Genomic DNA, 24,820 nt, shown 5'->3' with positions numbered 1-24,820 from the left:
TCCATGGCGATTTTTTTGCTTTTTTTTTTTTCGAAAGAAAATGTGGCGTATATATATATATATATATATATATATATATATATAGGGGTAGAACCAAGACTTTTAGTATGGGGGACGAAGGTACGTAAATACATATAATTTCTCTATATAAGTACGTTTGTGCATATTTATGTAAAATAAAAATAAAGAAGTCTCAAATTTAATTTCATAGTAAATCATAAGTCATTAATGTATATAAAAGTTATGTCTATAAAATTATTTTAGAATATCTATTAATCATAACACACAAGGGCAACTTACAAAACTAAAGCAAATCATTCTATAACAACAGTTCTAGTCATTTTATGGAAAAAATATAAAAGGTTACCTTCTTAAAAAAAAAAATTGCTATAGTCAGATAGCCTTTGCCCTTGTAGGAAAAAAACAAAAAAGAAAGAAATCTATAACTCTCACAAGAACCTTATTGGTTCTCTACACGATATACACACATAAAAAACAAAAATAAAATAAAAAAATAGATAAAGCCTTACAGAGTGCCAAATTCCTTACGGGAGCTTTGTAAGTTCGATGGCAGAGTCGTAGAGAAGAGAGAAAAAAGCTTCAACTTTTTTAGCTGTTTAGCAATGAGCAATGAAATGAGAGGCTGAATCCAAAGAACAATAACTTTCATTTGTTATAATCTGAGTAGAGGAGAGGATGATAATATGACTATATGAGAAGAGACATTTAGGTAATGAGTTTGATGGCAGTCGGCAGAGAAGAAACATGACGCTAGAGTCTAGATAGAGTTCAAAGCCAAGTAAAGTTGCTTCAAAATCTCAAACCAAATTAGAAATCTTGTTAGAAGCCAACGAGTATGGTCTATATGGAGACATTTTTGACAAATTGTAACTTTTTTATAGAATATTCCTATCTAAAAACTTCAATTTTTGAAAACTAGTTACAAAGTTAGATTTTTTGTGATTTTTTTTTTTAAAAGTTTTGTACTTCTCTCTGCAGCTTAAGAAAAGCTATCACTGCACTTGCAGCCTGCTATGCTATCTTGTCTCATAAAAAGACTAGGAGCTTTGTAGGTTTCTCTGCTGGAAGAGCCAAGAGGACTAGAGGAGAGCAAAATGGAGCAAAAATATTATTTGGGGAGACAAATATAATATTTGAAAAAACCATATACTTTGAGGGAAATTTTAAAAACTTTGGGGGGACATTCGTTCCCCCAAAGCAACAAGTAAGTCCGCCGGTGTGTGTATATATATATATATATATAGTAAAGTCGTTGGATTATATTTTTTTTTATTGAAAAAAAACCACAACATAAGCTTTAATTTATACTAATCTTGAATAGTTAGTCTTGTTAATTATTCGTATGGATTGACGAAGGGTTTATGAGAACCAACACCAAGGTGTTTTGATTTTACTTCAGCTTAAATCCAAGGACACTTGTAGTCACCTGAAATTTTTGTTTGTTTTTATTTTATTGATGAGGTAGAGTGTAACATAAAGACTTATTTAAAATTTGACAAATGCTACCATTTTTCTTGGGGTGTTGCTTTTGATCTTAGTGTTGTATTGACAAAATTCAAAAATCTTATTATTGAAATTGAAAATTTAAAGATTAAATTCAAAGCAAATGAAAATCTAAGGGCTAAATATGATTTTATCTTCATATTTTAAGATTAGTTTTTATGAATTAGGATTAAGGTTAGTTTAATTATCATTATTTTAAAAGTAAGTTTATCAAAATAGTTGACTGTTATCTATTTTAAAAACACGAGAATATTGCTCTCAAGAGATAGATCAATCGGCTGGAAACCATGCCTTATGAAGCGGAGGTTACTAATTCGAATCCCCCTCCCCTTCTTGTGTGGACATGTCCAAAAAAAAAAAAAAAAAACACGAGAATATTAATAATAAAATCATCAATGAGTTAATTAATTTATCAAACATTTACGGGAAAGTTACCTCAAACTACAATCCGATTAGAGAATCATGCTCGGAAACAAATTTATTACTCAACTGGAGAATCGTGGAAATCAAAACCGCGCTATTCCTATTACAAACGATCACAAAGACCAGGATATGATCGAAGAACACACCAATCAATATAATCCCAAGAGTTATACTTATAATATATAAAACACTAGATTTTTAAATGGTCCTGCAAAATGAGATGATTACTTCAAAACGTCGCCGTTGTCCTGGGTCGTGGCCGTGTTGTCAGGAGTCGAGGTGCTGGGCTTGCGGTAGGTTTCCTCAACGTGCCTGGCCATCAAAAGGCCGGAATCGGCCAACTTTCTGATGCTGGGAACGTTGTAGTTCTGAGCGATATAAATCCCACACAGAGTCCCCACCATGAGCGAGAAGCTGGTCCTTATGATACCCATTTTGCTGATCAAACACACGGAAATTAAGCCAAGAAAATTGTATAGAGGAAGAGAGAAACTTAATTTGAAAGAGAGGGATTTGAGTTGTACGAGGTTTGGAGGAATTAGAATTAGGGTTTTATACTTAAGTTACGTGACTTGTTGAGGTATCGTAATGCCGTAATGCCCAAGCCTTAATTTGAGGATGAGCTTCAGTACTCGTATTGTATTGGTTGTTAGTTGTTACCCCTTCTACAAGGCTCAACCGGCCATGGAATCTTTTGGATCAATAAATAAACAACAATCAAATAAATATATCGAAATGGGAATTAGAAACCTCTCCAATTAGTTATATTTGAAGGGTATTTTTATCTTTTTAAAAAATGATAAAAAAAAAAAAAAAAATAGAAAAGCGGAAAGAAAAAAAAAAAAAACCCTATTTATTTTTTGGGGAAACTTCACTTTGTTCCCTTGAACTTCCACTCGATTTTACAAACCCCCCTAAACTTTCAAATCTTTCATTTTTGGACCCCTAAATTTTCAATTACTCTCAATGTGAACCTATCCGTCAGATTTTAAACGTTATATGATGTTTATTCGCCTGACTTTTGTATAAAATTCCAACTTCCAAAACGTTTTTTTTTTTTTTTTTTTTTTGTATGTTTAAAAAAGTGAAAATTAAGGACATTTTGGTCTTTTTTGTATTTTTAATGGCTAAAATTAATGGAAGGGTTCTAATTGAGAGTAATTGAAAGTTCAGAGATCTAAAATGAGAGATTTAGAAGTTCAGGGGGAGTTTGTAAAATCGGGTGAAATTTCATAGAGCCAAAGTAAAGTTTCCCCCCCTTTTTTTTTTGGGTAAGTGAATCAACTACGTCAATTTTTAATTGCCCAACAACTGAGCACTTCAAGGCAGCCAAGCATGTTACTCATGGTCCACTCCAATTACATGCCTACTGTGATTCAGATTGGGCTAGAGATCTTTTAGACAGACGTTCTACAAGTGTATATAGTGGTTTTATGGGTTCTAACTTGATTTCTTGGCTAGCAAAGAGGCTGAGTACTCACAATTATAATATCAACATATTGCATGTGCATTTTAAAAGGCATTGAAAAAGTGTAAGAGTATGTATAACATTATTCTTCTTTTATATATATATATCTATATTGGATTGCTATGTTACTATGATGAGATAGTGATGAGCTAAAAATATGATAGCACATTTCTTCATGCATTACGGTGTTTGCATGGGTTATAACTAACTAAGATATATTTTGCATATTTACTGCATGCGTCCTGCTTTGTCCTTTTTTACCTGAAAAAAAAATTAGTCAATTGAAATACCAAACATCATTTTTCTAATATATGTATAGGACCATATTTTCTTTAGTCGTAACAAATAAAATATCAAACATCATTTTAGTCATTTGAACGTTGAAGAAAGAAACAAAAAAATTGCCCGGTCAAGAAGACCATGACATCCTTTGACTCGGTCTCAAACAACTCCTCTTTTGACTCTGACCATTTTGTGCATCGTCCTGATCAATAACTCGATCGATCCACCCAAAATCATCAACAAACCGGCCGGATCTCCATTTTCCTTCCTCATTATTAATGGATAATCCTAGAAATACACCATCATCTGCCCCATATTTAAACACCCCTCCATTTTAAATCTTCTTCTTAATTCTCAACTAAGCTTATTATAATTCTAATTGAATTCCATCGCTTAATTGAAAAAAACAAACAAAAAGAAGCCAAATCAAGCTTTATTTTAAGAGAGCTAAACACTTCATAAACCAAAACGGCAAAAAGAATCCAAATCAAGCTTTATTTTAAGAGAGCTAAACACTTCATAAATCAAGCACAATATATATCTCATTTTCATATTACAGCAACACTTGATAATATTAGCTCAAAACAAAAAGAAAAGAAAAGAAACACACTTAATAGTAACACAAATACAAGTACTAGAGTCACATATATTGTATCATGTGACTAATTGTTCGGAATTGTTTTAGTTGTCTCTTCCACTTCGGGGCCTGCAGTAGTTTTCTTCCCACCGGCGTCACGGGGACAAGACCAGTTCCGCCGAGCTTCATGATTATGATGGGAACGTTGAAACTGAACCCCACGAGCTATGAAGATCCCGCACATGGTGCCCAGAAAGAAAGTAACGCCGGTTCTTAGCGGACTCATCTTGGTGCAAAAAACAAGATAGAAATTAATTAAGCGAAGGGATTGATGGATAGTTTATGTACGTTGGATTTTATCATATTTATATATATACTTTTGAAGGGTGCTTGTGGAAGGAAGAAAATCAGGGTTGTGGGATTTTTGAGGTGTCGTAGAGCCCAAGCCATTTGTTGATAAGGTCTACAACAACCACAAGCTAGCGTCTTCTCCAAGGGTCAACCCACCTTATCTTTTGTTAAGGTTAAAACCCAAGTGCCACCAAAAACAATGACTTGCGTTTTTTGTTTTTTGATTTTTTTTTAAAGAAAAACACAATTGGCAAAAATCCAAACTCTCAGGATTGTCAAATTGTGCAGAGGATAGGGCCGTGATACACAGCACGCAGCGTGCCACGCACACCAATGCAAATTTTTTTTTTTTTTTTTTAATTAAAAAAAAATAAAAAAAATTTGCTGGTGTGCCAGCGTGCTGTTTAGCTTCACCCATATACATATATAAAAGATCATGCTGCCATATAAGACTTTATATACCATTAATAATCGCTGACCGTGTAACTCCATGGGTGGGCAATTGACTTTTTCCAATGAATTGCCCAAGAAGGTGTGGCTAGCGGTAATATGATAGGTGGAAGCAGTTAATAACCCTTATATATATAAAATTAGTATAGCAAAATGACATTATTTTGGTATAGAGTTTCATATCAAAACACTAAAACAATCTCAAAATCTTCTAAAACATGTCCTAAAAAGAAGTTCATTCCTGACAGGCGGTTATAGGAGTGTGGTTTGGGCATAAATATCTGCTAACCGGCAGCTACTCAAAACATATGATTTAAAAATGACGATATTAAAACGCATGATTTGAAAATGCAATGTTTAAAACCGTGGTTAAACGTTTAGTAAAATCACATTTTAACCTTTTAAGATGCGTGTTTTTATAAACTTACTCCCTTGCTTATGATTTGAAAATGTAAATTTATTTTATATTTTCAAATTGTAATTTTTTAAAAATGCAATCTTACACGATAAACGCACTCTAATTTCCCATCTTAGAAGTTGCAAGGGTTACAACTAAAATAAACATCTCTGTTAAGCTGCATCCTGCATATATATATGGTTGAAAGAAGATCGAACTTCTGGAAAAAAAGGATTATTATTTCAAGCAAAGTTGTCATTATATATTTTTATTTTTCTTATAAAATGGTCCCAAAACACTAATTATAAAACTTTACTGAAAGAATTAATTTATACGTACAGGTACAGCACCAGTGAAGCTCTGGGCCATTGAATGCTCTTGGATTTATTCGCCATGGGAGAACAAAACAAATGCCAAATCTAACAAATAGATCATTCATGGGCATGCATGTGAACCCAATTTAGATGCCCCTATTCATGTACTTGGGCCTGGACCATGGAAAAAACGCTTTATTTTATTATTATTATTTTTTTAATTTTAATTTTGTGGACAAAGGCTTTGGCCATGGACAAAGGCTTTGTTAGTGGTTCTAGTCGCCTGCTCATAAAAATCTATGGACAATATCGGTGGATATATCGGTAGTGGATTCACGCTAATTACCTATTTGAATTGTTAGCAATTTGAGAAGTAATGTGAGAATTAATTTGTATGGAATCCATGTTTTCAGTTAGGTGGCAATAAAATCAAAATTTTGAACAGTGCATCTCATATATATATATATATTATGTACGTGCCCAAATTATTAGTGTAGGATCTAGGAATCTGCCTTATATACAAGCATGTAAAGCATTCTAAAGTTTTTCGGAGTATATTGGAGGGGTCATGGTTTTAGGAATCTCCTAAAAGCCCACAACATAGAAAGGGCTTGAATATACTTACCTCGAGCCTAAGACCCAATGAACCTAGGACAATGACCCTTCCAGCAGACTCAAAAAAAACTTAAAACTTTAGAACGCTCTACATGCTTGTATATTAGGCATAAGGTACACAATTTCATTTTTTTTCACACTACCAATAATACTCTTCTTACCAGAGCTCTCTCTCTCTCTCTCTCTCTCCCCTATAGACTTGTGCGTCAAAGTTCTTCCAGTCCTCAAGGACTATTGAGCTTTTGACATTTTTTTTTTACCTCTTTTGCCAATGAAGCTACTTTCGGAAAGCGACTTGAAGTCAATGTGGTGATCCGCACACTAAAAATCAACAATGCGAGTAGATAATTTTTGTAGATCTCGATTGGACTAAATCAGCCTTAGGTTTGTATATAATATATGTTGGACCCTATCTCTACACCTGATGAGTACACTAGCTACCTCTAGAATTTGTTGCAGGATAAGATGGGTTTTAGGGGCTACAATACCGCAGCAGCTTGCTTCATCTTACTCCACATCATATCTTTCACTCATGCTTCATCTCATCGTCATTATAATCTTCCACCCCCTCCAGAAGCTTTTCCTTTGAATTGCCCGAAAGATACTCTAAAGTTTGGTGTCTGTGGGAGCTGGCTAGGGCTGGTCACTGAGGTTATTGGGACGAAGCCAAGCGAGGAATGCTGCACGCTGGTGAAAGGGCTTGCAGATCTTGAGGCTGCCTTGTGTTTGTGCACTGCCATTAAGGCCAATGTGCTTGGAATTGTCAAGCTCAAGGTGCCCATTGCCATCACTTTGATTGTTGATGCTTGTGGAAAGAAGGTCCCTCAAGGCTTTGTATGTGAATAGAAGAAGCTAAATCTTTCTGGCTCTTGTTCTCATTGAATAAATTTAGCACATTTATCTGTGTAGAATTTTTATTTATTATTATTATTATTTTCTAATCAACTGGGGGAAAGGGAGTTATCACAGAATTAAACAAAAATGGGTCGGCAACCCAAACAACAGCCCCGAACCAACCAAAAGACGGCGGGGCAACGAAAGAACCAACAAACCGTCTGTGTAAAAGTTAGGTTAATATGCCTTCATTTTGCATATTACAACTTGTTAGAATTTCAGGAATGATAAGATATAGAATTGGAAACAAATTTATATTCAACTGAACTAAATTTTAATCGAAACTAATTTTATTAATTAAATATTTAAAAAATTGCAATTGAATTGTTTAACAATTCTTTGGCTTTTGGTTCCGATTTTGCTGCACCAACTGCTGACACAATTTGGACTATAAATTTATGGAGAGCAAAGTAGGGATTCTGGTTTTTAGGTCTTCAATTATTTTTTATATTATGGGTTATTTCTTTAAGGAGCATGTGAAGTTTCTGTTTGTTTGTCTAATTTGCATTTCTTCGGAATCTAATTCTTTGTCTGATAAGAACCAAGAAAAAAAAAAAAAAAAGTAAAAAAAAAAAAGAAAAAGGGAAGATTTGACAAGAAGGAATTGCCTAGGGAGTAACGATATGGACTCTTTCGATCCGGCTGGGCAGCTTTGGGGGCAGAAAAAGTACCCAATTGAAGCACTCTTACAACACAACTTCTTTATTGGATAATACTAGACATTTCAAGGGATTATTCTCAAAATGCATGCTTCTCAAATGATGTGGCAAATATTTTTTTTTCTTAAAAATTTATAATTCTCTCTTCTTTGTCTCCCGCTCCTTCTCAAAATAGTGCTTTCCACATTATTTGAAAAGGATTTTGGGACACCTAGCAGCTCTCATTCTTTAATTATCATCCCTTAGAATATTAATTTAGTGATCGTTGTATATGTTTAGTCGAATCCATTTAAACTTAAAACACAATCTCCGGATTTAATATATAATAAATAATGGTCATTAAAGGGTAGCTCAATCGGCTAGAGATCACACCTTATGAAATGGAGATCAGTTTCTTCATTTTTCTTTTTTGTGTGAACATGTAAAAAAACCAATAATAATAAATAATGACAACTTATGAAAAACACAGATTTTATTGTCTCCCTAAGAATGGCCTTTTTGATTTATTGCCACTAGAATGTGGAAGGCCAAGTAGTAGATGAGTCCAATAAACCAATTGACAGCCCAAATGGGAAGTGCTGAAAACAATCAAATAAAAGGAAACTGAGTAGAAAATCGAGGGATTCAACACCATTAGGCACATTGGAAGCCTGTGGGAACATTCTTTCCACAGTAATTGAGCAGCAAGCTCAATGAGACGGGGACATTAAGGTTGATACCCAAAACCTTGGCCTTGATGGCAGTGCAAAGGCAAACAGCAGCTTCAACATCAGCAAGACCCTGGATGAGGCTGCAGCAAGGTGTCTTTGGTGGGGTTCCAACAACAAGGTGCACCAAGTCATTCAACAGGTTGGCACACACCCCGAGCTTAAGGGTGTCCTTCGGGCAAGTGGTAGCGGGCTTAGCTGCCGCAGGGGTCGGGTGTTTTGGAGTCTTTGGTGGCGGTGGCGGGCAAGGGACGTAAGTTGAAGTGACCATAGTGAAAAAGAGAAGGTTGAGAGAGACTAGAAAAGCTATGGTTGCAATAGCCTTAGAAGCCATTTTCAGGCACACTTGCTAATTAAGGTTATGAGATGTGTGTGGATATGTTGAAATTGGTTAGGGTATATATAGATGGGAGATAGTTGTTTTAGGGAATAAAATAACATGAAGAATTGGAAATGTGATCAAATTGGATTGGATCATAGGCCTTCTAGTACTAGCTGGCGGTGCAACTTGGAGAATAGGCCATGTTTCTCACTTTGGAGGATTCTGCAGATCTACTGAATAGTTTGCATGATTAATTCATCTAGCACCAAAAACAAAATTAGACAACCAATATCTTTTTAATTTTAGTGCTTTTTGTACATTTTTTTAAGAGTTTTATACACTACACGTACTTTGTTGACATTGCACCGTCAATCAACCCTTAATATATATTAAAAAAAAAAAAAAATAGTTCTATGGTTGTTTTGATTTACAATAAGCTCCATGTGGTATAAAAATGTTCTGAGTACTCCTTGTGGTATGCTAATAAACAAAATAGATACGTCCTTGAATCCAACTTTCGTCTGATTTTTTGGTAGAAACCGTCAAATAACAAACATGTCTTATGGGGGAAACGTGTCATAATCTTATGGGTGTTGAAGTAGCATTTGACGGTTCTCATTAAAAAATTAGGGAAAAGTGGATGCAGGAATCTATTTATTATTTTTGCATACCATAAAGAGCTTTCAAAACATTTTTATACCACATCGAACTTATTGCAAATCAGTATAACCATAAAGACTAATTTTACAATTTTCTCGAAAAAAAAAAAAAAAAGGAGGGTTGATAGTATATCAATAAAGTGAGATAAAAGTGTAGTATATAACATTATATCTCATTAGTATCACACTATGCTGACGTGACAGTGTAAATCCACCTTTGATTTTTTATCTGATTTATAACAATAACCAATATGTGAGAGTCAATTTGGTCGGCCTCTTGTTCCATCAACTTTACTGGAATTTGTCGTTGGGCATGAAGTTAAATAAATAAACCAAATTACTGCCATATTATAAAATTGGTCAGGAATGTTTGCTCATGCTTTCACACACACACACATACGGTTTTTGAAACAGAGAACACTTTAAATCTTTTTTTTTTCTTTCTTTTTAGGATAAGTAATTGATAATTTCTAGAATTAAAATTAAAATTAAATATATAATCCTCCAAAATGAAGCAAAGTGGCTTTAATTTATTATTCACTACTAGGTGAGTATTGTAGATGGATTAAATTTTATCTTCTTTTTACCTTACTTTTCACTAGATTGTATAGTCTCAATAATTCCCAACATAATCATATTAAAAAAATAATAAAAAATCTGCTCTATAGCTTTGTTTTAAAAGATTTGTCATTATTTAAACAAATAAAGAAGAAGAAAAGATTTGGGAGTCTTCAAATAAAAAAGAAAAGTTTCATGGGATGTAAAAGCACCAAATGGCTGTGCTCCATAGCATTTTTAACTATAGTTGCTAATTTTTCATTGTAAATGGTATAGAAGATATATAGCACAAAAGTTGGAAATGGAATTAATATGAGTCGACATGTTATTTCTATAGCTTTATGAAAATGATAATTCCTCCTGAGTTTCTTAATGGAAAAATGTTTCTTTGCATTTTGGTGTCCATCTCGTGTACATATCTACTAATTTGACTTGCTCCTTTCACCCTTAATTAAAAATGAAAAAAAAAAAAAAAATCTTGGCTAACCAGCAAGTCAAGGAATATACTATAGTTTGATTGTTGATTGAAAGTCATGTTTGTTTATTTGCAGGCATATAGTATGATGAATAATTCAGTATTTCAAGTAATTAACTAAAACAAGTTTTGAAATTTCATGATGCCTTAAATGTTGATCCTAATTAAATAATTATTCATCAAAATGGATTTTAGCCTTGGTACAAATAGTAAGATAGAAATGGAGCCATTCTAATTCCCTCATAATAATAATAATAATAATAATAATAATAAACACCTAAAAAGCCTTGAGCTAATTACCCCTATGTCCTCAATGACACTCTAGGCCCAACTTGGTGTGAAATAATCTTTTTTTTCCTTTCATTTTCATTTTTTTTTTCTTCTAAATTTCCTATGTGTTAGATAAATTTTAAAATGCATAAGATGATCCAGGCTGTGTTCCCGTGTCCCAATTGATAAAGTTGTATTTTCTTCTTCATTTTTTATTTTTGTCCATTTCTGGTGTTAAGATTAGCTCCAATTTAAAGCCAGATGTCTTGTACGTTTGGTCTTTTTCTTTTATTTTTTCTTTTGTCTTCAGCAAAATAAATATTTGGCCATATGCTTTTTTGGCGGGTACTTGTGGAAATTGATTTTTTTTTTCTTTTTCTTTTTTTAAGTTGAAGTTTGGATCTTGAAATAAAATTGGTCTGGGTTTCAAAAGATATATGATTAAAATAAGAATCTCTTGTGATATTGTCTGACAGAAGAACTAAGACTCTGCTTGGTTCTTGAGAAATTGTTGAAATATGAAAAGAATGAGACTAGGAGTCTAGGAACTTGAAAACTGTTATTTTATACCGTTCACTCCTTTGGAATTGAAAATCTCAAAACTTTCCAGCAAAATACCGTAAAAAAAATGTTAATTTTCTTGGAATCCAAAAGGGTACATAAGCTAAATTATTTTTCTTTTCTTTTTGTTCTTTTTAGTTGAATTTTCTTCGGTTCTCCAAGAAGGTGAAAGTTAGCATGAAAGAATAAGGATTCCCTAATTGGGCTATTCATATTTTATTAAAATTCAGGCAACTCGTAGAAAGAGTTGTGAGGTCTACCTGTCCCAAATAATCTAGAGTCCAATCATCAGTAAATTGCTAGAATTTCAATAAAATCCGAACACCAATTGTAGGAAATCTCAATCCACTATAAGACCAAACATTAATGTTTCCGTAATCTATATCTGAACCAATTTTCCAGAAAACCTTCAAAATAGAATTTACAATCCTTACTGAGTTCAGCTTTGAAAAGCTAATGTTATCCTCTTTACCATACTCATAAACCTTGAAAGTAAGAATATGTACTCTCATGCCAGGTGAGGGCTTGCAATCTTTTTTGAAAAGCCAATGTTATCCTCTTTACCATACTCATAAACCTTAAAAGTAAGAATATGTACTCTCATGCCAGGTGAGGGCTTACAATCTTCTTTGAAAGAAATACAGGAAAAGATTATAAACATGTAGCCTGAAGTTCTTTGGGAAGCAAGGTTTCCTTAAGGCTTCAGAAGAATAATCACACGGTTATGCCCGATCCGAGTCTCACTTAAGCGGCCAAGATGACGAAGGACCTGCAACACACCATGATACAGTGGGATGAGACTCTCTACGGGCATGAAAGATGGAAGACATCTATTTATATAGTTCAAGTCACATGCCAGTGTACTGAATGGAATTCCTCTTGTACAAAATTGATATTGTGTCAAATTTTGTTTACAGAAAAAATAAATTGACAAGATCTCAGTACAATCAAATAAGGTGTTCATCATTATGTCTAGTGTCATCATGCAAATTATTACACCATTTGCATAACCAGAAAGTAGTTTTCAGAACAAAGGAAATCCAACTTTCTTCATTTTGCATTATTTGCACTTTAAAATTTCATAACAAGGAATGTGATTCTTGGAGAGGCAAAGATACCTAATAATTTTTGACAACCATCTTTCTGTTGGCCATGAAATAAAGTGAAAGTCCATATTAAAAACATTTACCCAACCCAGGGGTAGAGCATGAAGCGTGTATAGATGAGGGTGACTATTCAGTTTATCCCACTGGCCATTTTACTTCCTTGACAATGCATGGATTAGCTATTCCAATTGCCAGTAGAAGGGGAACACTCACGGTTAGTATTGCTTTTCCAGTATTGTCAAGCTTCAGTGCTGGTCCTTTTATGTCATTTTCAAGGAAAAAGTATTTTCCCTTTACAGCTTCTGTCATTGCAATATCCCTTATCTCCTGCATGTTTCAGCAATGCTGAAAATCAGTAGCACAAATCAAAGAATAATTTATGCTCAAAACATGAAGAGATAATCAGCACTAACAAATATAAGCCAGTTGCCCCCAAAAGGAATACAGGTTCCCATGTGGGATTAAAGTCTTGAGATTATGTTATATCAGCACCTCCTACACACTGCAGGGAAAGATCAAGGGGTTGGATGCCAGGACAGGAGGCTACTGCTCTTACATTTTTTTTTGGATAGAGTTCACCAATAGCTTGCATAATATGGTGGTATCCCATCCCCATATCATAGACCCTCCCAACCATGATGTGGGATTTGATCCCAGATCTCTACAACAGCCTAGAGACAATCAGCCAGTGCTATTTTAAAGATAAGTTGTCCTTAGCTAGGTAAAGGGGGTGCAGGGAAGCATTCATTGAGAGATAGAACAGTGAATTGAGGTTTAGTTCACATACCAGGGCTTTGTCCCAGAGATTTTCTGCCAGCTTCATGAAGAAAGAAAACTATAATTATGACAGATTTAAGATTAAACACATATGCACAAGTATCAGAAACTAAGTGAAATAAGAACCTTCTTCCTTGGAGCTGTAATGAGCTGAGCATTTGCTTCAGCATAAGTTGCCATATCATTAATAGCTGCATTGACCTTCTCCAATGTCAGTCTTCCTCTCATGTATCTGCAGTTCATGACACTTAGGGCTAAAATTTTTTGGCAGATACAGTTGTAGTCCAGTGTCCAAATTTATTAGACAGCCATAACAAAACATATGATGGAAGCAAACAGCTTTAAGCAATCCGTTACGATATGTAAGCAGATGTAGCTGAAACTCGCTCTAACATCAAATATTGAACAATTACATAAGAAATATGTACTTACGATGAGAGAGAATCCAGCTCATTGGCAGTTATATACCACAGTGGTGGAGAGCCACGGCCCTTTTTCTCCTGGAATTGATAACATAACTAATTTAGAACATATGCTTGCAGTAATCTCCGTGCACTTCAGCTGCATATAACTTTAAAAAAAATTGCCAAAAGACCTACTATTTATTTTTTCATTTGATACCTTGACCCCTTTTTTAAGGTTCAATGGAAGAGATTTATTTTGTATTATCATGATGATGCTGGTGGAGCAATAGAAGTAGTATACAAACAACAGAGTCACTATTTAATACATAAATCAAAAGTATCAACCTAAAACATTCTGAGTTTTCACATCAGACCGCACATTTTCAGCGAACAACCAAGTTAGAGTTTCTTTAATATGTTTAGAGGAGTACTGCTATTGTGTATTTGTGTTCTTGCAATGACCCCATAATATTACAATTTGTAGCTGTTATTGTTTGAGGATATTCACTTCCAAGATAAAGGATAAACATTTAAAATACATACTTATACAAGCTTTGCATCTTATATGCACATTCATAATTTTTCTTTTATGACGGGGAACCTCGATAAGACAGGGCCCTTTAGACCTATCCCTACAGAGTAAATCTCGGATTCATGTACCGCACCTTTGAAAGTTTTCCTACACGGATCAAGGTAAATTGCTGGATTTTACACCAGAAGTGTGGCCTCAAAGGGGAGTTTGCACCTAGCAAGTTTCAAACTTGGGATCGATGGGGTGATACTCCCTAAGACCACAAGCCTCAACCACTAGGCAAACCCCTTGGGGTTAATATTGAGTTCCTTAATAACATTCATTTTTTGGGTAGATCATGCAAATAAGGAGCCTTTGTATTTCATTGTTGATGAATAGAACCAGGTAGAATGGAATTATGAATTCTGAGCATCATTTGATACCCAAAAAAAGAAAAAAGGTACAAAATCATTAACACTTGACCATGCCCCTCAAACCCTGGAAGTTGACTAGCTTGATATGAGTGCTACTGAACAAAATTATCTAGCTAACTTAACACATCTCGTGATTGGGTTACTCTTGAGTTATATTGATATGTTTTAAAACATCTAAGATACATCACCAGAACCATCATGTAAAACTACCAACCCTGAAAGCAATCCATTGTTTTATTATCTGAAATGCTCTAAAGTCAGATGAATTTCAAATATTAATTCAATATGTAAATAAAAAACCCACTCACTCTCTTTTTTCTTTTTGATTGGTACGCTATACACACCCAGTAGATCTTCACCCATAGTCACACCCTCTTCATTATTTTTAAAATGAGAAGTTCCATTTGAGCTAAAGCTCATTGGCAAGAATCAACTCATTCTTGCAAATGGTCAAGTTTTACTGTATGCTTTTTAGATGGTTAGCTAAAATTAGAGGTGAAATATTGCTGAATAGGGTTCCCTAGATAGCAAATTCTAATCCACTTTTTTTCTAATTTTTTTTTTTCTTTCCTTAATCCTGATCTAGTACATTCCACTTACCTTAGGTAATGCTGCAGGCTCTTCCTCAAGTTTTATAGACCCAACACCAGGGTCTTGTTTCGAGAATTCTGGCAGCAAACTGAAACCTCAAAATTAACAAGAATTGGTTATCAACACAAAGGAAATAAATAAATAAATAATCAAAATCACAAAATATAAACTAGTAAAACCAGGAAAAATACTACTACCATCTATTAGTTTCCAAGTTTGTCACAGACGGTCTTTCAGGAAGAAATGACGGAACATAAACAGACATACTCTGCAATTTCTTCTGCTGTCGCAATGATGCATCTATGAGGTTCTGCAACCACAGCAAGAAAGACACATTCAACTAACCTAACTCAAATCCTCACCCCCTACATAGGGAAAACATAGGCAAAGACCAAACGAAAATAAAACATTTGCATTAGCCTCAGTTTTTTGAAGGAATTAGTTTCTTCTAATTCCAAATGAACCATAAGAATAATAAATTTATTTAAAACCTTTTCCGCAACTACATTAGCCATAAATTAGCATAATGAGAAAATCAACTCGACCATGCCATATGGTCGTATCAGACTCGATTTAGTAAATCTATATGATAGAATAAATCTGTACAGCAAAAACTGAATTACTATATCTTCTATTCCTACAGTTTGTTTTCCCTTTTCAAGTGCCATGCATATAATCCAGAAACCAAGTAGAGCATAATTAGAAACTAACCCAAATAGTCTAATTTTCACATTTCAGAGCCAAAATACGAAAAATTAACGCACCCAACAAACTTAAAGCGCCTGTTCTTTTTCTAAACATTCGTATAACAAAACCCAAAATCCAAACTTGAAAACCATTTTCCTCCATTTTGTCAGCCACCAAACAATCCCTAATCCCCCATCAGCTCACTTGCGTAGAACCTCTATTCTTTTTTTGTTTATTCATTATTTTTTATCTCTTTTTCAAATTTAATCCCCGAACAGTGAAAATCCATAATTTTAAAATTTAAAACCACTAAAATTCCCTCAATTTCATAAACAACTAAAAAAAAAAAAAAATTGAAACAGAGAGGGAGAGAGGTACTTTGGCTTTGGGAATAGCTAGGGTTTCGTCGCGCAAGCGGTCCTTGACAGCCTGAAGCTGAAACTCCATGGCCTTCAATGCGACGTCCACCGCTGACAAATCGGTGATGCTTGTGGCCGGGTACACTGAAAATCATACAACCAAGAAATTATCATCCGTGCACGCGTCTGATTTGACGAAGTTCTTTTGGCGAAAAAAAAAAAAACTAAGTGTTCTTTGGAAATTTACTCACTGTTTCGTGCAACGACGAGCTCTTGAAGCTCCGCAATGCGAGTGTTGAACGACGACATCAGCTCGTCCAGCGACGACCCAGCTTTCTTCTCCTCCATCTCTCTCTCTCTCTCTCTCTCTCTAGAAATGAGATTCACTGAGATAATTGTGATCTTGTGTGTGTATGTGTGTGTTTTGAAATTTCAAATCCCGGGAAATGGTTTTCTAGCGGGGAAAGAGAATTGGGGATGTTAGAGAAGCGATGTCGTTTTGAAAACAAATGTTAGTCCTGTAAAAATATCCTAGTTAAATCTTGACCGTTTATTATATTCAAGCCAGATCAGACTAAAAGTATTCAAAATACCATATACCCTAAACCCCAATTGCTAAACTCTCACTCACATTCTCGGACGACTCTACCATTTTTCCGCGGATTTCCCTTCCGACAACGATCTAGCGACATCGTCGTCAACCAGGTATGTTATCTTATCTCCTATAGATCAACGTTTGTTTCTCTTTGTCGCTCTCACTTGTTGGGGTGCTAAATACTAGATGTTCTGTTCGGTCTTGTTCTTCAACTTCCTGATTTTTGCTCTGCTTGCTTGACTTCATTGCATGTAATAACTAAAACCCATTACTAGTTAAGCTTCTTTCTGCAGAGTAAATGCCTCTGTTTCTTGCAAAATATTTAGCTGAAAATTCATGCCCTGTTTTTTTTTTAAAAATATGAACAAGTTATCTGGTTGCCCAAAATGGTTGTAAGTTGGGGATAGAGGGAAATTGAGAGTTTGGGAGTGGAAAATAAACAAAAAAATCAACTTGTCTCGTTCTGTCCTTTATTTGTTTGTTTGTGTTGTATGGGGAATTAAGCTATAGGAGTGTGGGATGAGATTGCCTCCTTTTGGATTTGTTTAGAATCTGAGACCCGTAGGATTTCTTTGGTTATAATGTGTGAGTACATTATATGAAGCCAATGAAACAAAATACTCGATTACTCAAAAGGGAGAAAGATATTTTTTGTTCTCCAACCTTTGGGCTTTGGGGCTGCAGCTCATGGGGATGGGATTGTTTAGGGTATAATAAGGTTTCTATCATGAATATTTGCTTTTGCAGTGTTATTATTGTTATAATGCTAATCAACTACATGAATTATAATCGGCCTGACTCGACTCATGTCATTTTGACTTGCTTGTATAATCCTTAAGTGGGGTTTATGTATTGTCAGTTTAGAGGGGTTCGTATTTCATAATACCCCTTCTACGTGTTGGAACTCTTCTCTCAATGGGTATACTTTGTTGCTCTTATACATGGTGAAAGGCTACTGTATGATAAGGCATTAAATATGGATTTGTATATATATGTTTTGACGCATAGTTTGAAATATTCCAGATAAATCAAGAAAAAAATTCAGAGAAGAAAATGAAATTCAATACAGCCAGCAACATTTCTCATCGTAAGACTTGATTTCTTTGCATATCTTCACATGAGGAATATAGATGGTATAAATCAGACTATTATTGTATGCACAAATAAAATTGTTCACACGCATTGACTAATGTTAATCAAGAACCTGAAAGACTTGAATACTCAAAGACCAAAAGCATTGTGTTTGCTCTTTCATATTTTGCTGTAATTGTGGAATTATTGAGGCAGCTCAAAGCGTCAATGAAATTTCTTTTGAAGCCTCATTGGTCATGAAATATGTGTAGCCTGCTGAAAATAACAGACTCTTAATCAGACTTGCTAATTTTCATCTTCGATCCAAGTAGATTTGGATACTTGCGTACACTTGCACTCTTGGATTCTCATCTGATTCACAGAATTAGGACGGCATTGAGAACTTTTTTTTCTAAAAAAAAAAAAAAAAGGAACAAAAAAAAGAAGTTGAAAGTTGGAGGGTTGTGTACCTGGGCCTAAAATAACTACAATGATTTCATGCCCCAGCCATTTGTGATCGTGTAACCTTTTGATTGGCATGAGTTGTTCTATTTGCACTAGAGTTGTGCGCAATTGTATAAATAACTCTCTTGCATGGAGTTTGGTGCACAGCTTTCCTACATGCGGTTTGTGACATCCTTGAGTTGCCAGCCATTCATAGGTTTATCCCGGGGAAGGGGGATTCATATTAGGCCTTACCCAATGGGTGTATTGTGCACAACTTTCTTATTGTAGTTCTTGCTTGGTTGGGGGACTCAACGTACTCTGAGTTATTGCTCTCCTTTCATGTTTCATTAAATTTGTAGCACTAAGAGGCAATGGTGGATTACAACTCTAGTATAGTGGCTTGTTACTTTTCAAGTTTTACTTGTTTTTTCTTTTTCTGTTAGAATGAATGTCCAAAAAGTAGGGATTTTTCAAAATTATATCATTATCAATAAAAGGCTACTAGACCAATCAATTTCTGGTTGCATTTATTTTTTTTGTACTATCATCGGGCATGATGTATTGGTTATGGTTGTAGATCAGAGTTACCGGATTCCCCACCCACCCTACAAACCCTGAAGTGGATCATCTATCCTGGTTTGTGATATATTAATGTGCCAATTCCCCAAAATGGTGATCCCAAATGCAGTGTTTATTCCTCACTCTTAAATAAAGATGTGAGATTTGGCTAAAACAGAAATTATAAGACATGGAGAAATGGAAAAGACTTCTTTTTCTCTTTTTTTTTTTTTATGTCGGGGAACCTCTCCAAGGCAAAGCCCTTCGGACTCACCCCTGTAGAATAAACTCTGGTCCCATACACCACACCCTCGGAAGTTTCCCTACATGGAACTGTTTAAATCGCTGGCTTTTCACCAGGGGGTGTGGCCCCAAGGGATTGTTTGTACCTATGAGATGTTGAACCTTGAACCTTGAAGGAATGATACCTAAAGACCAAGGTCTTCACCACTTGGGCCAACCCCTTGGGGTTAGAGAAATGGAAAAACTTGTTTTTTTTTTTTTTTTTTGATAAGAGAGAAATGGAAAAACTTGTGATATATATATATATATATATATGCCTACTGTGTCAAAGTGACTCAAGTGTTTTGATGTGAACCACAGCCTCAGATAGTGAACAGAAAATGACACTTCCACCCCCATAAACAAGGGGTGATGATTGAGGTTTGAGTGGGTGACTTAATGACCAAGAAGAAAAGAAGAAGAAAAAGTGAACCAACTAAGCCTACCCTTAGTATGTTTCAAATTGTTTTTAGGAAATAGAGCTTTTGTCTAAAATAAAAATAAAAATAAACACTGAAAGTGCTTTTTAGGAAAAGGCTCATTTTTAAGCTTCTCTCAAAACATAATTTTTGGCCTTTTTTAGAGCCAAAAAATCAATTGGCTTTTATTTTTGATATATTGGGTGCAACTTATAGCTGTTAGTTCACGATTGTGTAACTATGTACTTCGAATAGCATCATTATAGCAGGCTATGAAACATGGCTCTTCACTCAGTATTCTCGATGATAAAAGTACTAAGGGGTTCTCCTGTGTCCTGAACCTAATGAGTTTGCCCAATAGTGTTACAGAATAAAAAGGATGGCAACTCAACAAAATGGAGAAGAAGAAGATCAACAAGCCACACAAGCCCCAGCTGTTGGCTTGAGAGCAATGTTGGAAGAACGGTACCGGAAAACCAAAGAGCATGCAGAAACTTACCCTTACGTGTGGGCTTCCTATATTGTTGTATATGGTGGTTTTGGCCTATGGCTTACCTACAGATGGAGAAAGCTTCGCAAAACTGAGGACAGAGTACGGATCCTTCAAGAGAGACTACGCAAGCTTGTTGAAGCTGAAGAGTCCAAAACCTCTGCCACATCGGTTAAAAAGGCTCCACCATCTGCCGATAAACTGCCCGAATAGTTAGGTTTGCTTGCTGCTAATTCAATTCAGCTTCTTTTACCCATCAATATTGTGTCAAGTATTACTTGAAAACAGATTGCTTTTGCATCGTCAAATTGAATGTGAGAATCAAAGAAGCCTAAAATCGTGATAATTTAAGAAATTGTTAGGCATCAAGTAGGAAAATTTGCTCTTGTTTACTTTGGTCAAGATCCGAGATTAAAATATGTTGAAATCTGCAAAATATCATGGTCAATTTATTAGAGGATGACTAATAGTGATGAATAATTGTATTCTATACATATGTTATCTCAACATAGAATTTTTGTTGAAGAGGTCACATTTTTTGTAAGCTGAACCTCCACATTTGTCATACTTCTGTTGGGTTCGTTTTATTGTTGATTGATTTTCATTTCAATTTTCAGACAAAGTATTGGTTGATATTGCAGTCCTAGCAAATCCATGTGTTTATGTGAGGAAGAAAGTAACAAATTATAAATACTGTGTACCTTGGACACAGTTACAGTTGAGCTTGTGTAGATCTTTAGATTTAGGGTTCATCATATGCCATGATTTAAGATGAGTCTTTAAACTTTTGGACTGCATGGCTTTTAAAAAGGAGTTGTATTTCTTGATTTATAGGTAGCATTTCCATCTTCCAAAGTACATGAATGTATGGATTATGGTTAAGGTTTGTTGAATTACAATTAAATTTTGGTTCAAGTAATTTTTTTTTTTATGAAATGGTTAAGGGTTTGTTGACTAGGCTTGTTTTAGGAATAGAATGTGCCCTTATCATAATAAAATGCATGAGTAATTTCTAATCATTTCGGATGATACCATAGTGTAAAAAGACTAAAATGTGTACTTTTTTAAATGCAATTATTAAATTAACACAAGAAATTTTATGGGGACAATTTGTTTAGGTTCAAAACTCTTTAGTTTGTAAAAAAAAAATTGAGTTTGTAAGAAAAATTTCAGAGTAATGGACAATAGATTAAAAATCTATAATTTTTCATCTTCATCTTCCATTAGAAAGAGAGTTTTAAGAGTTCCAATAGGATAATTGAAGCCCCAAAGCCTTTGGAAGTAATCTGACTATCAAAGCCCATGGAATTCTTGAAGAACGGCAAATAATCTAATTGAAAATAATTCTGAAAGCAACTTAATCTAGTAAAAAGAGAAAGCTGAATAACAACTTCACAAGACCAAGATTTAAACACCATATGCATTTTCTTCAATCAAATTGACAAAAAAAAAAATGGTCTATAAATTTAGAAGAGTGATCAGCATGCTGAAGTTAGGTTATAGCTAATATTTGGGTTTTTTTCTTTACAATGGAACTAGTGGTTTTTCCTTTTCTTTTCTAAATCTTTTATAACTCGGGCATACAAATATGCCACTTTTATTGGACAAAGTTTTTTTTTTTTTTTTTTTTTTTTTTTTGGAGTAATGTCATATTCTATATTTTTATTTCAAAATGCTGACATGGCAATTCCAAACAACCCTTAAATTATTATTAATTTTTTAAATAATAACTAATCTGATGGTTAGTTCAGACTTCCATGTCAACATTTTGGGATAAAACTTCCGTGACAAGATCAATTTTTGATGTTTTGGAAAAACAAAACTTTTTTCCAAAACAATAGTCAAATGGGGGCGTAGTTTATAACTTTATTATTTTCTTTAAAGAGGATTGAAGGAATTAGTTGAGGAAAATCTTTCAACCTAATTTATTAAATTGACATCTATCTAAAGTACATGAGAGAATCCCATAATCTATTAAATATACATATAAAAATCATAAATATTTTTAACACAAGAATTATTTCCTCCAACTATGGAAAACACTTTGTCGACTAGCTTAATTTATGCTTAAATGACTTTGTTGATGTGTCGCCATTAGCCGAAGTTGGAGAATCCTAAAAGCTCTTGAGAATCTATATTTATGTATCTAGGGGATTATTAAGAGGGAGATATGCTATATATCATCCTCTGGTTCTTCTCTCACTCTTCCACTTTTCAAAATCATCATTGGATCTGTGAGGTTCATGTTTGGGGCCAATATAACCCCACATATCTAAAGATAATTTTGAAAATTGAAAGGATGGAGGAAGAACGTGAGGAGAATATTATAAAATTGAGATGTGTTGTACATCTTTTCCCGGTTCTTCACTCATTTTCCTACTTTTGAAAATACTCATTAAATCTCTAGGGTTCATGTGTAGAATCGGCATGACCCATACATTCAATAATAATTTTAAAAAAGTGAAAGGATGAGAAAAAAATCTGGAAAATAAATTAACATTTTCCTTTAAAATTAGAGGGAAAAAAAAAAAACAAAAAACAAAATATTGCAATTTACAACATTGGGTCTGGTGGGTGTCTGGATTTGAAATTCTGTCTTTTTATCACATTGGGAAGAGAACATTCACGTATGCCTCCTTTTGAGGATTAAGATATCCATGGGATGTTTGTTTTAATTACAGCAAAAAGGTTTGCCTTCTTCTAATTCTTTTGTTGGGATTTTAAAACATGTTGACTTACAGTTAGATGTATACTTTATTTGCCCTAGCCCCTAGGTGACACTCTCGAAATCCTTGCTTCCTATGTCCCTTGTTATGTCGGGCACATGAGCCTAATTACCACTTCTTCATTTTTTTCTTTTTTCTTTTCTTTTCTTTTTTTTTTTTTTTTTTTTTTAAGTGATCTTAATATTGTTATATATTTAAGGATACTTAAATTACCACCCAATAAATAATGTTTTCCACAAGCTATTAAATATTCGTAAAGGATTAAAGGAATTCAAAAAATAGGTGTTTTAGAGTTCATTTGGTTGCACGATTTTGTATACTATAAATGTGAATATTTAAACAAAATATCAAAAAGTGTTCCATTTAAATGTGTGTTTGAAAAAAAAAAAATGTATTCAATGGTTTAAAAACGTGAAAAAAATTCATATTATTTAGTAGTAGGTAATAGAGTGTAGTTTTTAAAATGCACGATTTCAAAAGATAGGATATATATAGTACTATTTTTTCAAATTGCAAGGCTTAACCATGTTTTCTTGCATTTTGAAATCGTTATTATTTTTTAAACGGTACATTTTCAAACTACAGAACCAAATGAACATTTATGATATTGTTGGTCAATGTTATATATATATATGTTATGTAAAATTTCACTATTCGCTTGTGAAATCGCTCTCCCAAAATCACTCTTAGTTTTGTGTGTGACCTAAAAACTAAATAACCATGCACTCTAAGTTCATTTATACAATCATTTTGTTTTCTATTTTATTTATAAAACTATTATATAGCAAATCAAAGTTGAGGGATCTAACTTGTTTATTAAATGGGTCAGGTTAGAGTTGACTTACATACTCTTATGCCAATGCCTACACTACCCAAACCTAATATGCAGTATTAGAGCTAGAAATTTTTTACACGATTTAAAAATCTAACACAAGATTAATAAGTTAAGGTTGAGGGTTCTGACCTGTTTGATAAAATTAGTCAAATTAGAGTAGACTTATATAGTCTTATACGTGAATATGAATTGCCACACCTAACTAGGTTACTCAAATAATTTTTTGCAATCGTGAGTCAAATAGTACACATGAGACTACATTCCTATGTTCCGAACCAAAAAAAAAAAAAAAAATGTGGCTTGGATGGATTGATTACAGCGCATTGTTCTTAGATGGGCCAATAGATATTATAAGTATCAACGTACTATATATTCCTTTTGTTTATTTCTTTCTTTTTATTGAGCCATTAAACCATGCAATGTATAGATTTGACCAATTACGCTGTCAATTATTAGCCTTCTAATTGATCAATTTGACCACTTATATTCATCTAGGAACATAAAATGAAACATTAAAAGTACATCGTCTCAACCTATATGTGACCAATTGTTAGCCTACCAAAAGTATGTATATACCTTTCACTGCAGCTCAATTCGTTGCTTGTTTATTGGGGCAACGATTTTTGCGCCAGCGTGCTTGGCCGTTGCTATGTGTATGACTTACCAAATATCATGAACTCAAAGATTTAATAGCTAGGTACAATATTCTTTTAATTGCCACCCTCATTATTTGACTTAATTTCTTCAATACTTCAAATTCATTTATCTCCTTGAGAAAATTTGAGAGTTAGGTTTTTAACCATATAATACGATTGAGCTCTATTATTAAAATAATTCTTGCAGCCTAGGCCTCTTTTACAAACAAGAAACGTATATATGCGGATGAAAACTTGCCATTGATGGGATCTTTAATTTCAACTTTTTGCACGGTATTTACATGAGCATTGATTTAATTTAACCGCGCATATATAAACACCTTATATGTTTATACATGCACGACATTTGAGAAATGAGAGATCCCG

The 24,820-nt window shown here is 34.1% G+C and overlaps 4 protein-coding genes across 7 annotated transcripts; 2 read left to right on the top strand and 2 right to left on the bottom strand.

Annotated features, from left to right (window-relative positions):
* Window positions 1–6,843: 6,843 nt before the first annotated feature.
* On the top strand, window positions 6,844–7,346 carry LOC132167493 (putative lipid-binding protein At4g00165). The gene has a single exon (XM_059578489.2). It carries the CDS (start codon window positions 6,867–6,869, stop codon window positions 7,245–7,247), a length of 381 nt encoding a protein of 126 aa, XP_059434472.2. The 5' UTR covers window positions 6,844–6,866; the 3' UTR covers window positions 7,248–7,346.
* Window positions 7,347–8,429: 1,083 nt separating this feature from the next.
* LOC132167218 (Bifunctional inhibitor/lipid-transfer protein/seed storage 2S albumin superfamily protein) lies at window positions 8,430–9,013 on the bottom strand. Its single transcript, XM_059578125.2, has one exon. It carries the CDS (start codon window positions 8,993–8,995, stop codon window positions 8,588–8,590), a length of 408 nt encoding a protein of 135 aa, XP_059434108.2. The 5' UTR covers window positions 8,996–9,013; the 3' UTR covers window positions 8,430–8,587.
* A 2,862-nt stretch (window positions 9,014–11,875) lies between these two features.
* On the bottom strand, window positions 11,876–16,769 carry LOC132167184 (spindle/kinetochore-associated-like protein). Of its 2 annotated transcripts, XM_059578090.2 has the most exons (9): window positions 16,627–16,769; window positions 16,395–16,519; window positions 15,527–15,639; window positions 15,339–15,417; window positions 13,822–13,889; window positions 13,516–13,621; window positions 13,400–13,429; window positions 12,826–12,939; window positions 11,876–12,275 (listed from the first exon to the last, which is right to left on the bottom strand). In XM_059578090.2, the coding sequence occupies exons 1-9, from the start codon at window positions 16,721–16,723 to the stop codon at window positions 12,201–12,203; spliced, it is 807 nt and encodes a 268-aa protein (XP_059434073.1). In that variant the 5' UTR covers window positions 16,724–16,769; the 3' UTR covers window positions 11,876–12,200. The 2 variants fall into 2 exon arrangements, with proteins under 2 accessions (XP_059434073.1, XP_088369929.1); XM_088513803.1 differs by lacking the exon at window positions 11,876–12,275 and having other exon boundaries at window positions 12,870–12,957.
* Window positions 16,770–16,996: 227 nt separating this feature from the next.
* On the top strand, window positions 16,997–20,879 carry LOC132190421 (uncharacterized). Of its 3 annotated transcripts, XM_088513513.1 has the most exons (3): window positions 17,061–17,080; window positions 17,830–18,057; window positions 20,109–20,879. In XM_088513513.1, exon 3 carries the CDS (start codon window positions 20,127–20,129, stop codon window positions 20,448–20,450), a length of 324 nt encoding a protein of 107 aa, XP_088369639.1. In that variant the 5' UTR covers window positions 17,061–17,080; window positions 17,830–18,057; window positions 20,109–20,126; the 3' UTR covers window positions 20,451–20,879. The 3 variants fall into 3 exon arrangements, with proteins under 3 accessions (XP_088369638.1, XP_059461397.2, XP_088369639.1); XM_088513512.1 differs by lacking the exon at window positions 17,830–18,057 and having other exon boundaries at window positions 16,997–17,080; window positions 20,117–20,878; XM_059605414.2 differs by lacking the exon at window positions 17,830–18,057 and having other exon boundaries at window positions 16,997–17,080; window positions 20,109–20,876.
* The last annotated feature ends 3,941 nt before the right edge of the window (window positions 20,880–24,820 follow it).

Source organism: Corylus avellana, chromosome 2, assembly GCF_965113065.1.
Source record: "Corylus avellana chromosome 2, dhCorAvel1.hap1.2, whole genome shotgun sequence".
NCBI classification, from domain to species: Eukaryota; Viridiplantae; Streptophyta; class Magnoliopsida; order Fagales; family Betulaceae; genus Corylus; species Corylus avellana.
The sequence above is the reverse complement of the archived record's forward strand: the minus strand, read 5'-3'. Positions and strand labels throughout refer to the sequence as shown.

What these genes read in the sequence shown, in the direction of transcription:
- LOC132167493 (XM_059578489.2), top strand. Translation starts at nt 6,867, where the DNA reads ATGGGTTTTAGGGGCTACAATACCGCAGCAGCTTGCTTCATCTTACTC.
- LOC132167218 (XM_059578125.2), bottom strand. Translation starts at nt 8,995, where the DNA reads ATGGCTTCTAAGGCTATTGCAACCATAGCTTTTCTAGTCTCTCTCAAC.
- LOC132167184 (XM_059578090.2), bottom strand. Translation starts at nt 16,723, where the DNA reads ATGGAGGAGAAGAAAGCTGGGTCGTCGCTGGACGAGCTGATGTCGTCG. An exon ending in AACTTGGAAACTAATAGATG is followed by an intron (nt 15,418 to 15,526) that starts GTAGTAGTATTT and finishes TTGAGGTTTCAG; the next exon opens with TTTGCTGCCAGAATTCTCGA. An exon ending in CTGGAAAAGCAATACTAACC is followed by an intron (nt 12,276 to 12,825) that starts GTGAGTGTTCCC and finishes GGTGTGTTGCAG; the next exon opens with GTCCTTCGTCATCTTGGCCG.
- LOC132190421 (XM_088513513.1), top strand. Translation starts at nt 20,127, where the DNA reads ATGGCAACTCAACAAAATGGAGAAGAAGAAGATCAACAAGCCACACAA.